This window comes from Podarcis erhardii (genome assembly GCF_964252035.2).
Source record: "Podarcis erhardii genome assembly, chromosome: 11".
NCBI classification, from domain to species: Eukaryota; Metazoa; Chordata; class Lepidosauria; order Squamata; family Lacertidae; genus Podarcis; species Podarcis erhardii.
Window position 1 is genome coordinate 38214971 of NC_138501.1, and position 15021 is coordinate 38229991.

At 45.0% G+C, this 15021-nt stretch overlaps 1 protein-coding gene across 6 annotated transcripts in view; it reads right to left on the minus strand.

Annotated features, from left to right (window-relative positions):
* PARP8 (poly(ADP-ribose) polymerase family member 8) overlaps nt 1–13680 on the minus strand; it is a 163775-nt gene extending 150095 nt beyond the window's left edge. For 2 of the 6 annotated variants that reach the window (XM_081881418.1, XM_081881417.1), the window contains exons 1-2: nt 12675–13500; nt 11653–11707 (exon numbers count right to left, since the gene is read on the minus strand). In XM_081881418.1, coding sequence (XP_081737544.1) covers nt 11653–11707; nt 12675–12765 — 146 coding nt within the window. In that variant the 5' untranslated portion in view covers nt 12766–13500. Of the gene's footprint in view, nt 1–11646; nt 11708–12674; nt 13501–13583 lie in introns of those variants that run through there. The other 4 variants (XM_081881416.1, XM_081881419.1, XM_081881415.1 and 1 more) reach the window with 3 other exon arrangements.
* Between the last annotated feature and the right edge of the window lie 1341 nt (nt 13681–15021).

Genomic DNA, 15021 nt, shown 5'->3' on the forward strand with positions numbered 1-15021 from the left:
ATCCTGAGGTAAAGTTCTTAACCCAAGGTACTACTTCCGGGTTAGCAGAGTCTGTAACCCGAAGTGTTTGTAACCAGAAGTGTTTGTGAACTGAGGTAGCACTGTACTTATTTTACCTTTAAAGCAGCCTTCACCAACCTGGTGTTCTCCAGATGGGGCAGACCACAGCTCCCATCAGCCCCAGCTTTCACAGCTGAGGAAGGGTGTGGGGAGTCTGCAGCCAAACACCAGCGTTATTCCATGCAGAGCCCTACACCAGGTTTAAGGGTGAAGGGAGTCATGTGACGTCTCCCCACGTGATTTAGAAACCCTGATCGTGCAGGAATCAGCTCCAGAGAGGCCATTAGAAATCAATTTGTTAACTAAGAGGAAAGCCCTGTTTAAAGCAGACAGAGAGAGGGTGAGAAAGAAAGAAAGAAAGAAAGAAAGAAAGAAAGAAAGAAGTACTAAGCCTTCATTTTACGTAAACTGAGTACAAATATCTGCAGACTCCAGGGCACAATATGCCATCCTTTGCAAAGGTGCCAGATCAGCACTCCTTAAAGTCCTCTGGATTCTGGAATGGCCAGCATCCCACAGAAAGCAGGACAGCAAAGTAGAACAACAGAAATACGCGTTGCAATTCTAAATGTCATTTTTTCGTTCCTGCGGAAATAAATAAATAAATAGCCAAGCTGCCGCTGTTTAAATGGAAAGTAAATCTTGCCCTGTCACGGCACCTGACTGAACATCCTGCAATATGTGTGTGTGGGGGGAGATCTCTCAACTTGTCTGAGAGCTTTCCAAAAATGGCAGTTTAAAAATTATCAAAATTGCTATACAGTCCTGTTCCATATTTAGTGCCCAGATTATCCCACAAAGATGTTCTCGACTAATAAATTCCTAATTACAGTCTTCCTAAACCAGCAAACACTTCAGGCCTGTCAAACAGCTCCAATAATTCAGAAATGTGAACGCAGATCGTTTTTCGAAAAATGAAGCAGTGCCTGGCCAGTCAGACAGCCAAAAAATGATTACTCAAGCCTCACAGGGAAAGGATTATTTATGATAATCCATGCAATTCACAGACTTGAGCTCCACAGGAGATTTTCTTTTTTCTTCCTTTAACTTTATTTGAAGTGGGAGCTGGGGGGGATGACAAACTCCTTCAAATATCAGCCCTGCTTTGCCCATATTTATGTCCAGTCTAAATCTGATTGTCACGTAATTTCCACAATATTGCAGCTCAATACCGTTTATGAGTAAAGATGTTCTTATTGATCCAACCACCAAAATCGCATGCTGGGCTCTACGGGAAGCCAGAACTGAAATGACAGCAAAACTACAGTCTTAGATCCTATGCAGAAACTAGGCTGAATAAAGCCTTTTCCTTACCTGCCCGATTAATTTCATTGCATTGCTATTTTTGAGATCAGGCCCTGAGCAATTAATTGCTAGGGAATCCATGACTCTGCCTGGCCACAGTGATGACGCCAAAGGGAATGCATGTGGTGCAATGGTTACTGCACCAAATTAAGATGGATGAGACCTTCTAATACCCATTCAGCTATGAAGTTCACCAGGTGACCTTGTGCCAAACACTATCCTTTGGGGAAGGACTATAACTTGGTGATAAGAGCATGTGGTTTTCATGCACAAGGTTCCAGGTTTGATCCTGAGCATCTTCAGGTAGGACCAGGAGAGAAGACCCCATCTGAATCTTGAAGAACCATTGCCAGTCAGTGTAGACCAGACAGAGTCAATGTGGTGCTGCTGAACTCCAGCTCCCATTGACACCAGCCAGCATGGCCAATGGCAAGAGACAGCAGGAGTCTTACTCCAACACCATCTGGAGGAAACCACTTTGGCTGCCCCTTGTGTAGACAATACTGACCATGGGTCTGCCTCCAATATAAAGGCAACTCCCTACATTCCATTTTCTGTTTTCCTAGGTCTTTCATCCTACCAGCATATAGGGAACGTAACTTCCAGGAACCTGCCCTTTGGCACCAACTGAACAACATCAGTTAGCCACTCCCTACTGAGAGGCAATATGCCAGCAAGTATTAGTTTCTAGGATGGATTTGGGAGAAATTCAACTCAGTTGACATTTAAAGGCTAACTTACTTAATTCACACTTATGGAAACAATATGAGAATCAAAACACAGCCATCCTTTGAAATTTGCACTTCTCCGAATTCCGCAGTGCAGTTCTCCAGCCAAGTAATATGTGCAAAAAATGCATCTATTAGAAAGGTGTGTGCATACATGCACATAAATAACTGCCACAGATGCACTATATTTGAAAAAAGTGTGTATTAGAGGAAAATGCATATGAAAATGTGAGCATTAGGAGAAATTTGCACTAAAATGCAAAATAATTTTAATGAGGACATTTTTAAAAAATGCAAACCGATTTGAAAATGTAGAGAACTGAACTTAAGTTTGGAAAAATGAGAAATGGGGAGAAACCAAACTTGACAGATTTGCCCATCTCTAGTTACCAGGGAACTGTTCTCCCTTTCATGTCCTGCTTATGAGATTCCCTAGGCATCTAGGTGGTCAATGTTGGAAACAACAGGCTGTATTAGATATGCTTGAAGGTCTAATACAGCAAAGCCATTCTCCAAATGTGCAGGGAGGCTTCCTGTGGGGAATGGAAAACTTTCCTAGAATCAAAAGAAGCTGCCTTATATCCAGTGAGGCTGATTTGTACATCTAGGCCAGTATTGTCTATTTTGACTAGCAGTGGCTCTCCACGGTCTCAGGCAAAGGATCTTTCCTGTGATCTCTTCCCTGATCCATGACAAGCTAGAGGATCCACACATTGAACCTGAGATCTTCAGCATTCAGAACATGCACACCTACCACTGATGTGCAGGCTGGAATGTGATCGTAGTCATGAGGCTGCAATTTTAAGCACAGAATCTGACATGCATCGTTAATAATGGGCAAAGCAATCTTAACAGCAAGCAATGAAACAGAAAGATAAAGTGGGCAATTCTTACCATAAAAATAAGGGGAGGGGAACCCCAACAAACCAGTACTTTGAAAATATGCAGACTGGTTCTCACTTTTGTGGAAAAGGCAAATTCACCACTTATTGCAGCCTGTTTGAATTTAACATCCCTGAAAATGCAAAGTAACCTGTGCCCATCAGCCTTGGCCAATTTTACCTTTTGGTCGTACAGTTTCAGCTGTGAACCTCTCTTCTGGGCACAGTAGAGTAAACGAGAAAATATTTTTTCCCCTATCATGAACGAAGCCAGTCTGAGAATCCCATCCTGCATGCACTTGAGCGAAGCCAGTTGAGATGGAAGTGCTCTTCATTCCCTTCACAGGCAGAAACATGCCACACAGTCACGGAAGAAATGCTAACCTCTCTTTGCCTTGGCCACAAGGGATGCAGGTCTTTACAGAGTCAACATTATCCATCCTAATAAAAATGTCATAAGTCAGCCGGTTTGAATTCCCCTCTCTTCAGCATCAGGCATCAAGAATTATAATCGACTTTCAAATGCTTAACTCAGGCAGGTGAAAGGAAAACTTAACAATGTGAACTCCTGGCAGTTTAGCATTCGAGGGCCTTCAATCACATCTAAACTTAGCAGTGAAAAGACCTTCACACAAAAGATGGAACGGTCTTGTTCTCTCTGTCGCTCCACAGGGCAGGACTAAGCCAATGGGTGGAAATTGCAGGGAGGCAGGTTGGGATAAACTTTTTTTTAGGGCAAGATCTGTTTGACAGTGGAACATACTGCCCGTGGAGACACAGGCTGCCCCTTTGCTGGAGGTCTCTAAGCAACGGCTGCACAACCATCTGTCAGAAGTGCTTAGTTGCACCCATCATTGTCGACCCTGCACTGACCACCAACATCCCTTCTGACTCTAAAAGGGTGCTTCCACAAAGCACATTTAAAGCACATTACTTTCCCCAAAGAATCCTGGGAACTCTAGTTTATGCCTTACAGAGCTACAATTTCCAGCACTCTTTTAATCAAGATTTACCAGACAGAGGGACACATGTGAAAGCATCAAACAAGTATCTTTTGGATCCTGGTAGGGTGCAGTTAATCACTAAAACCATTTTTTTTTTTACACTGACTGACAAAACAGAATTGCTAAATTCTGACAGCAAAATGTTTCAGCTTCGGCCTTTGCAAGTTGCTTGATAAAATATAACAATGTTTCCAAGGTGACCATTACTGAATTCTGAGCTAACACTGGACTTCCCTGGGAAACAGCAGATCCAGTTTAAATGCAAAACTAATATGAGGCATTGTGTGGACACTGTGAGAAGCTTGCATGCACAATTAGTTCCAACTCCACAATAAACTGTCTTGCAGAAGCCCACAAATTCTACGATCCTATGGAAAGCAAAAAAAAAAAAAAAGTTGGATGAACTCTTTCTTACAAGTAGATGCAGGAACAAAGTCATTTCAGTGTTCTGAACACACAAACCCTTCCTCTCCAATCCCCTCACCTGCTCACCTGGTTTCCTGCCCAACTGGCATACTGTTGGCAGTGGTAATAGCGCCATAAATCCTAGGGCAGCTGCACAGAGTGGGACACAAGAAGCCCCCTTACCTCTACCACTCCCATGCCTCTGCTGCTGGAGGACCAGCTGAATGCATATTATAGGCAGACACTTCTTTTCAAGAGCTTTAAAAGTGAGCAGATTTCTGGAGGCTTCAAATTTTTTATCCTTAAATTGCACTCCAATTTACAAATGGAAGCTGCTCTTTGCTTACCCCAACTTACGGCAGAGTGACTCCTCCCCGCTAGTCCCACATGTCATAGAATCAAGGGACCACAAGGGTCATCTAATCCAACCCCCTGCAATGCAGAAATTTTTTTGCTCAACATGGGGCTCAAACCCACAAGCCTGATATTAAGAGTCTCGTGCCATACTGACTGAGCTATCCTGAGCTATAGACAAGACAGATGCAAAGACCAGTGCAGAAGGATTCAATTTTCAACACAGGAGTCAGGGGATAAGTAGCTGCTGCTTCTTGATCCATACCCTGCCATGCCCCTGAAATGAGCTGTACTCTTAGTGGGACATCTGTATTTCTGGAGATTTATTTGGGGGTGCTGGGAGCCTAGCTGCAGTGGATAGAACATTCAATGGAACAGCAGTTCCACCCCATCCTAACTCTCCTCAGGTGGACTTCTGTGGGTTAGGATTGCTTTGCCCATTTATCTCACCAACTAGTAAAGCTTTTACTTTTACACTGATAATGCAAGCCCTGTCCATCTCCTGGGTTGGCTCTTGACACATCAAAGAAGCATTTCAGTTAAAGGCATTGTAAACTTTTTATGAGAAATTGGGTTGGCAAAAACAGAACTCTACAGCGCCTTCTGGTGTCACAGTGTTATAATGCATATACAATGCCTATAAAGCGCTTTCTCTTTGCCAATGTAACTGAGTCCCTGGAGATCACATGCCATTGGCAGCAGAAGCAAAGCTATACAATCATCTCTCGGTACGGCAAAACTGGCTCAAACTTGCTGCAGTCTTTATTTTAATCTCTGTTGCCTATTCTTTCATTTCCCTTTTCTCTCTGCCCACTAAGGAGGTGTTGCCATTTAAAGGTAATCCCTTCCCTGCCCTCTGTGAAATGAGGATTTGCCCTGGTGCAGAGAGCATTAGAAAAAGCCAGAAGTGTGAAGAGGAAGGGTGTTAATGTGTCTCCGAATTTGTTAACTGACCTCAGATTCTCTCTCTCTCTCTCTCTCTCTCTCTCTCTCTCTCTCTCTCTCTCACACACACACACACACACCTTTTCTCTTGTCATCCAAACAGCCCTGATCTTCTGGAGAGAAACAGAAGGAATAAGCTAAGCAACAGCAGAGGCAGTCAACAGCATAGCTGTGATTCTAATGACACCATATCCAGCTGTTACAATCATGGAAATTGTTCCTAGCATTTAACTGCTGTAGCCCAGTTCACACATTATGATCTTCCACACTTGAGGACTGCCCATGCAGAAAAACAATAATAATTCTGGGAAGCTGCTATAGTATGGTGGCTTAGAACGTAAGTAAGAAAACTCCCTGTTCAAGTCTCAACTCAGTCAAGAATTCATTATGTGGTGTTACACAAGCCGATCGTTCCCAGACTCAGAATCCGATCACAAATAATTGGGAAAACAATTTCCTGGTTCAGGAGTTTGGTATAATGGGTGTTCAGTACCCATTTCCTAGAATGTGTCTATCCAGTCCCACAATGATGTCCAAGTATGTGAAGAACATGCAATAATGCAAGACAGGTCTATGAATGCCAATACATGGATGGCATGCATAGCAGCTAACCCACATGAGAATGAGGGTCCCAGGACAGCTGAAACTGACCTATCTCATAACAGTGCTGTAAAGATAACAAAGATAATAATGTGAAGTTATTTGACCAGCCAATAGAGTGTTTAGCAATATCATCATTCCACTGTGATTTGATGCACAAGGCTCATTACCCAGTGCAGGTTCAAGGAATGAGATTTTGGCTGATGAGGACAATCATTAGGAGCCAATTTCATATATCTAAGAATAATAATAATCAGCAAACCAAATCACCAGCACCCATCTGAGTACTAAAAATGTTGCAAGAGTTTTCACGATAAATCACACAGCACCGAAAAGGTCATTGAGTCCCAGCCTTGAGCTATTGATCATCCGTATAAAGCATCTCTAAAATTGCTGATGAGAAAGCAAATGCATTAACTTCCTTGGTTATGAAATTTAATTGTAATTGTAAATGCTGTTTGCATTTGTTTCTTGCTTGAAGCTAAAGGACCTAAAGCTGTGAGATTAAACACCCTAATGTGAATTCCAGTATCTTGTGAAATCTGAAAACACTCTCAAATCTAGTGCTTTTTCCACTAGATAGACATTTTAAACTTTATTGTAGATACACACGGACCCATCAGTACACAGTCCAAGACAAACACCTTAAGTTCAGGGATTTCAACAGATGTGTGAATTGATCCTTTGCACTCAAAACTAAGTCCCGTTGATTACATAGGGGTTTACAGTACTTCCAAATAAGTTTCCACAGAACTGCAGCCTAAGGCTGCAATCCTAACACGCCAGCGGGTGTGTCATATTGGACACAGTTGGCCTTACTTCTGAGTAAACATGCTTAAAAGATTTCACTCTTACACGCACTTCAGTCTGAAATCATATGCACGTTTGCATGGAAGGAAGTCCTACTACTGAGTAAATATGTTTAGGATTATACTGTAACTCTTGTTTTGAATTGTAACCTAAGACAACAGTTTGCATTTCATAGGACAGCGGTTGCCATACTCCCCACCAACCATGGACCACTTGAAAATCACTGGAGGACCACTTAATAATTTTTCTAGCTTTTGTAGCAATTGTAATGCACTGTGCTAGATGCTGTATGATTTTAAATTGTACTTTTATTGCTTCCTTTACTCCAGATAGACTGCATTTTATTTTACTACATTTTCAATTCCATAGGATTTGAATGGTAATACAATAAAATGTAATAGAAGAAACGAAGAAGCACAAAAAAGGAACCCAATTAAAAATCAATAGCAACATTTAATGTGATGGATCTGCTGCCTCTTGTTGTCAACTGCAAATTCACTGACACACCACAGACCATCTGAATGTCGCTCCCGTTAGACCACCATGTAGCTCCACAGACCACAATTTCCAAACCCCTCTCATAGCAGACTTCACCCATTCAAAAACCTCACCTGTGACTGAAATCACATCTATTTGTCCTGTGCTGGGAATATAAAACCGTGTTTGTCACTAACATATAGCAAAAGTAACTGGCATTTAAACTTATTGCCATAGCTAAATTGGGGTAATAGAAAGTTATTCTCATTAATGTACTCATAGCATCTTCGACATATTACTCCCAATACTGAACATATTTACTAGGAAGGAAAGTACAGCGCTACCTCGGGTTAAGAGCTTAATTCATTCTGGGGGTCCATTCTTAACCTGAAACTGTTCTTAACCTGAAGCACCACTTTAGCTAATGGGGCCTCCCACTGCCACCACACCGCTGCTGCGCAATTTCTGTTCTCATCCTGAAGCAAAGTTCTTACCCCGAGGTACTATTTCTGGGTTAGCGGAGTCTGTAACTTGAAGCGTCTGTAACCTGAAGCGTCTGTAACCCGAGGTACCACTGTATTGCTTACTCTATTGGAATTTATGGGGCTATTTCCAAATAAATGCCCTACTCCTATAAAGAAAATCTATGGCATCCTGGGGCTTTTAGTTGAAAAAGAGCACTATGAGTGAACGTCACAGAGTATTATAAAATTATGTGTCTAAAAAGTGGGAAAGGTTTTTCTCACTCTGATAGCCTATTTAACTGATGCCTTTTTTTAAAAAAGTATTAAAAATTGTGTGTGAACATGTTTTCTCACAAAATATGTACTTCTGAATGCACATTCTGAGTTTGCTTTTCTGAACATATCTTATCTCAAAAGTAACATATTATATGCATTTTGGCATCACAAAAAAATTGGAGAATTGCAAAAGTCACTGGAAAAGTGCATTCTGATCTGCACATTCATCCTTGAATTGTAGATCAGGTCAACTGATACTGGAATTCACAAAGAAGGAGTTCCTCAAGCATTCCTGTTCACAGTGCTAAAATCCAGGGGGATCCAATGAAGTTGCACAATGGGAGATTTGGGACAAACAATAGGAAATCTTCACACACTACATAACTCACCACCCAAAGACGTGGTGATAGCCGTTGGCTTAGGCAGCTTTGAAAGGAATCTGACACACTGATGGAAGGCAAGCCTAGCAATGGCTATTAGCCACTAGAAAAAGGGATCACAATTCAGGGATACAGCACACATTTTGCAATCAGAAAACCTCAGGTTTAAGTCTTGGCATTTCTTGTTAAAACAATTTGGAGCCTCACAGATGTAGTCCAACAACAGCTCCCATTTATCCCTGACTTTTGACCATGCTGGCCTGGGCTATTGAGAACTAGAGTCCCAGAACACCAGGAAAGCACCATGAAAAAGGCAACACACACCATACATCCATCACGTTGGCCAGCCCTGGGTTAAAAGAATCAGGTAGCAGGTGATCAGGAAGACCTTGGACTGAGACCCTGGAGAGCCCACTGCCAGTCAAAGTACAAAGTGGAGAACCAGAGTCGGAAAAAGAAGTCCACATGTCCCCTTGTCCACTGCTGGAAGCTGATTGCAGATGCTGCTTTCTTATCGGGGATGCAATCAACAGCAAGCCTTAGTTAGATGAGGCAGTCTTTGCATTGCATAGAAACAATTCAGAAAGGTTTTGTTTTTGACCTCGGATGTGTCATCCTCGGACCTGTGAACTGGACCACCAGCTCCTCTCACTAGCACATATGTGCACCAATGATGTCGAGGAAACAAACATACTGAAGCAATCCAACTCTGACCAGCTTGTGTCACACAAGGTGCCACAATAGCTGTCACAACACAAGTTTGGCTGTTGCAACAACACCTACAAGAATGGCTACAAAGTCTGATTACAGTGCTCATGTACATAGGATCAAGCTGCCAATCATTTTAAATCTGAAACAATTCCACCAAACCGCTTTTTAAGCACTTCTAGGCTGCAGATTCAGAAGGGAAGGTGCCCTTAGCATTTAACAACAAGCTAAACTCTTGCCCCACAAGGCAGACAGAAATGACCAAAGTGCAACCCTAAACTCATAGGAACCTTGTGCCGGAAGTTCTCACCAGCAACCTCATCTTATGAACAGTTGGGTCGATCAGCCTAGGCCCATTTATTTAGGTGTGCCTAGCTCTGCATATGATAGGGCTATGGATTGGGCTGGAGTGATATAGCGATGGATAAATACAGTTTAATCTGAAGAATGCAGGCCAGAGTGCTGAAGTAGATAAGATGCTGGGAAATATGCAATCAACATTTTGATTAAAAAACTGAAATCCAACCTGGCAGGGACTTTAAATAGGATGTGTGTGTGCGCGTGTTGGAGTTGTTGCTTAGAATCATAAAATCATAGAATTGAAGAGTTGGAAAGGATCCTAAGGGTCATCTAGCCCAACCTCATGCAATGTGGGAATTTCAGCTAAAGCATCCATAATTGATGGCCATCCAACCTCTGCTTAAAAACCTCTAAGGAAGGAGATATCAGCTTTTACCATTTAAAGTTCTTCCTGATGTTTAGTCTGGATCTCCTTTCTTGTAACTTGAAGCCATTGAGTCCTACCTTCCGGAGCAGGAGAAAACAAGATTGCTCCATCTTGCATGTGACAGCCCTTTAGACAGTTGAAGATGGCTATCCTATCTCCTCTTAGTCTCCTCTTATCTAGACTAAACATACCCAACTCCCACAACTGTTCCTCATAAGGCTTGTTTTCCAGACCCTTGGTTACCCTTAACCATTTTTCCCCCTTGGGCTACTTTTTCCAGTCAAAATTGACCCAACTGTTTTTCCACCTGCAGACAGAAAGATGTTGTTGTTGTTGTTTCGTCGTTTAGTCATGTCCGAATCTTTGTGACCCCATGGACCAGAGCACGCCAGGCACTTCTGTCTTCCACTGCCTCCCACATTTACTGCCCAAATTAGCCCCATGGGTAGAAAAGCAGGTGTATGGGGGACAATTCTAATTGGAAAAAAGTCTTTGGGCATCTTGTTCGCATAAAACTTCAATGTATTCTCCTTATACAGAGATCACTCGAAAATATTTTACAAACACACACACACACACAAACCAGGTAGGAACTGCTGGAACTATCACTAAGATTGGCTTCCATTTCAAAACCAATCACTTGCTCCTGATATTTGAGGGATAATGTTAACCTAGTCAGTCTCTCAACATAACACCACAAAAAGCAACTTAATCTAGACAATGGGCAACAGCTTTTCCTTTGAAAGTCCTTCTGCCTTGCAGCCAAGCCTCTTTGCCCATTAATACAGCACATTATGCAATAAAAAAAAAATACATAGCTGTTGCAGGAGTTTTTTATATAAAAAAATGAAACACAGGGTGAAATTTATTCAATGAAGTGAAGATTACTGTAGCCAAAACAATGTCCACCAACTGTGAATAACTTCAAAGTGTGTCACAGTTAATTGGTTCATTGCTCAGCTGTTAAAGAAGTGATAGTTATATGCGCCATAAACTTTATTGAATATTTCCCCCCCTTATTTCAATTATCTGCAGCATTAACACAGAAAATTGCAAACAGTGTTAAGGTATTGCAGCCTTGCCTTCGCTGCTGTCATTACTTCCTTTTACTTTTGCTGATGGTTGACACGGGATCTGAATTTCCATGGGCATTGCACTACAAACATTACTCATTCCTGACTGTGCTCTCTTCTACACCCACGCCTCTCAAAACACTTACTTTCTGTTCTGGTGATCCACCTCCCGCTACACCTGTCGAAAATAACCCTGCATATATTCAGAGCAAGAGCAAGGAAAGGCAAAACAAGCAAGAGCAGAGCCCTTGATCAATGAGCTTCTGATGACGAATCATCGCCCCACAGAACACCTGTTTCCAGACCAATATTTCTTCCAAAAGAAGCCTCAAGGCATCAACACTATCTTCAAAGGGGAAAAAAGGAGGGGGGAGAATTCTTAACTTACTGAATACAGGCTGGTTTGGAATCAATAGAGAGTCAAAGGAAAATAAGCTGCTTCAACTTACTCATACCTTTTGGATCCTCCGACGTAGGTGAAGGTAAAAGTGGAATCTGCGTATCTGAAATCTGAAACACAAAAGAGCTGTGTTGTTGCTGAACGCTTATTGTTCGTTTTGTGCATGACGCCTGGCGTGTGAACTTGCCTCTCGTGTTCAGCCCACCCCCAGCCAGCCACCAATATGGGCACAGGGATTAGTCTGAAGTGGGGGTTGGGGGTTGGAGACAGAAATAATGTTACAGCAGGAACCCCCCTCCCCTCCCTGCAACAAGTGCTGCCTCGGTACTATGGCAACGGAAAGAATTTCCATTGTCAGTAAAGGCAACAGGCAGCAACAAGCCAGACTGCTAAACGCATATTAAACATTGCAAGTAATGATCATAGAGGAAAGCAACAAGCCAAATATTGAGGAGGGAGAGATGGGGTGGAGAGAGAGAGATCACAAAAAGGAAGACAGCTCAGCTCTGGACATCTGTAGATAATAATCTCTCAAGTTCCACCCTGGAAGAAGCCTTCTTCTATGCCACCATCAGCCTGCTCTCCATGCACATAAAATATGGGCACAGTTTTCTGTTGGGTTTTTTTAAAAAAAAAATATTTTTGTTTTTGTTTAGCTCTGCTGATCACACACACCAAAAAACAAAACAGGGGGAGACTCTTGCGAAATCAATCAGATGGCAGATCTGACCAAATAGATCAAAAGGCAACCTAACTGAGGAAAGCATCCAGCGCTTGAGGTTCAACTCCCACATCACTTAGGTGCCCCACAGAGCATTAGTGTTGTGTGTGCGTGTCTGTATGTGCTGGGGTGGGGGTAAGGAGGGAGAGATCCTTGCAAGCTTTCAGGGAGGAAAAGATCAGCGTTGTTCTCACAGAGAACTGTCAACAGAGAATCGTGATGCCATGGGGGGGGGGGGAGGCGACACCAAAAGAACACCCCCCCCAAAAAAAAAACACACACGCCCGAAAGCATTACATGGGCGCGGGAGTGGGGGGCATCGAGGAAGAACCAAGAGCAGCGGCTGGCAAACTCACCTGCAAACAGGCAGTCCTTTTCCGCCTTGCACTTTTGGATCACAATGTCAATATCCTTCTGAATCCTCTCTTGCCTTGAACACATCCCCATGAACTAAATCCCTGGGGGAGGAAAAAAATTAAAAAGGGGGGAAAAAAGAGCAGCCTTCGGATTTCCAACCCCGCCGCCGCCGCCACCTCCTCCTCCACCACCACCACCTCCCTCGCTCGCTCGTTGGCTTGCTTCCTTCCTTCTCTGCCAGTGTTAAGAGGCAGTTAAAAGATGGAAACCTCCGAGGAAGGATGGGGGGTTAGCGGGGAAAGAAAAACAGCCAGAAGGCGAGGGGGGAAAGGTCTTCCTCCTCCTTGTTTGCTCCCCACCCCGGAGGAAAGGTCGATGTTGCATGCCCAGATGCGCTCGCCCAGATGTGCAGATGTCCTCCTCCTCCTCTTCTTCCTTCTCCTCCTCCCGGCTTCGACAATAGATCCGAGAGTCAGGGGGTCGAGAGGGATCCTGGCGCTCGGGGAACCGCGGGGGGAAGGCAGCCAGGCGGCGGCGGCAGCAGCAGCACTCGGGAGATCGAGGCAGAGCCCACCGAATCGGAACCGGAGGCTTCACATCCCGGCTCCCCTCCGCCACCGCGGGGCGGGAGAGATGTTGACAAGGAGGAGAGCAGGAGGAGGAGGAGGAGGAGGAGGAGGAGGCGAAAGGAGAGCAGCCCCCAAGAAGCCTCGGCGGCGGCGGCGGCGGCGGCAGCTGGAAGCGGCAGGCGGGCGGGCGGGCGAGCGAGGCTCTTCCCCCGTCGGCATCCACCCGCGCGCGCACAGTGGCGGCTCCCCGACAGGCCGACACTTCTGCAGCGACGCCAAGCCGCAAACCCCTCCCCTCGCCGCCGCTCCCAGCCCAGACACTCCGCCCGCCACACGTACTGTTGCTCGCCGACGCCGGAGCCGGTGGAGGCGGAGGAGCAGCAGCAGGAGGAGGCGGAGAGGTCTCCAGGCGAGCGGCCGCCGCGCTCCCCTGCCAGGCGGCTCTTCCCGGGAGAGGTGGCTCCCTCGGGGAGCGGCCAGAGGAAGAGGAGGAGGAGGTGGCTCGTGGTGGGCGCGGGGCAAAAAAGGCTCCGTTGCGCGCGAGTCCCGCCAGCTCCTGCGCTGCCCTTTTAGGATACTGGGTTAGGTTAGGCCTCGGCTTGGCCAAGCGAGGGGGGTTGGGGCGGGAGGGGACGGACCTGTGGCCCTTCAGGGGCTGCTGGCCTGCAACGCCCGTCGTCCCTGACCATTGGGCATGTTGGCCGGGGCTCTTGAGAGTTGGAGTGTGGCATCGTCTGGAACTCCAACTCCCAGGGGTTGAGGTCCTCCAATAAAAGATTTGAGGGGGCCTCCTCCCCCAGTTGATGGACATTGACATTCAGATGGTGTGCACCATCATGTGATCGATAATACGGGGCGGGGCTTAGCTGAGCCCCCCAATATTTGTTTCGAGTTAACATCCCTGCATATACCTGTGTAAGGTATCCATGTCCTGGCTTGATGTCTGACCTGTGAGATCAGGGTTTGAATCCCCACTGAGCCATGAAGCTTCCTGGGTGGTCTCATTGTTCAGTTTGTTCAGCTTTACCTGCCTCACAGGGTTGTTGTGAGGATAGCTCAGTTGGTAAAGCATGAGGCTCTTAATCTCCAGGCCATGCATTCAAGACCCACCTTGAGCAAAAGTTACCTGCATTTCAGGGGATTGGACTAGATGACCCCCCATGGTCTCTTAAAGGTAAAGGGACCCCTGACCACTAGGTCCAGTCTTGTCCAACTCTGGGGTTGCAGTGCTCACCTTGCTTTATTGGCTGAGGGAGCTGGCATACAGCTTCTGGGTCATGTGGCCACCATGACTAAACTGCTTCTGGCGAACCAGAGCAGCACATGGAATCGCTGTTTACCATCCTACCGGAGTGGTACCTATTTATCTACTTGCACTTTGACATGCTTTCGAACTGCTAGGTTGGCAGGAGCAGGGACTAAGCAATAGGAGCTCACCCCATCGTGGGGATTTGAACCACCGACCTTCTGATCGGCAAGCCCTAGGCTCTGTGGTTTAACCCACAGCGCCACCTGCATCCCCCATGGTCTCTTAGGACTCTACAATTCTAAAGGTGATCACTGTGATAAATAAATTCTCACTTGGCCCTGAAGCTTCCCTTCTCATCCCAGACTACCTCACATAATTGTTGTGAGCAGAAAAAGTTGGAGGGAGAGAAAATAGAAATAGGTGAGATATAACAAAGACAGACATGTTACTGGTCACACTTGGGAAGTTTAAGCAAGGAAGGGCTTTTATGCCTGCCCTGAATCCTATATAAAGTGGGCCTTGAAATCA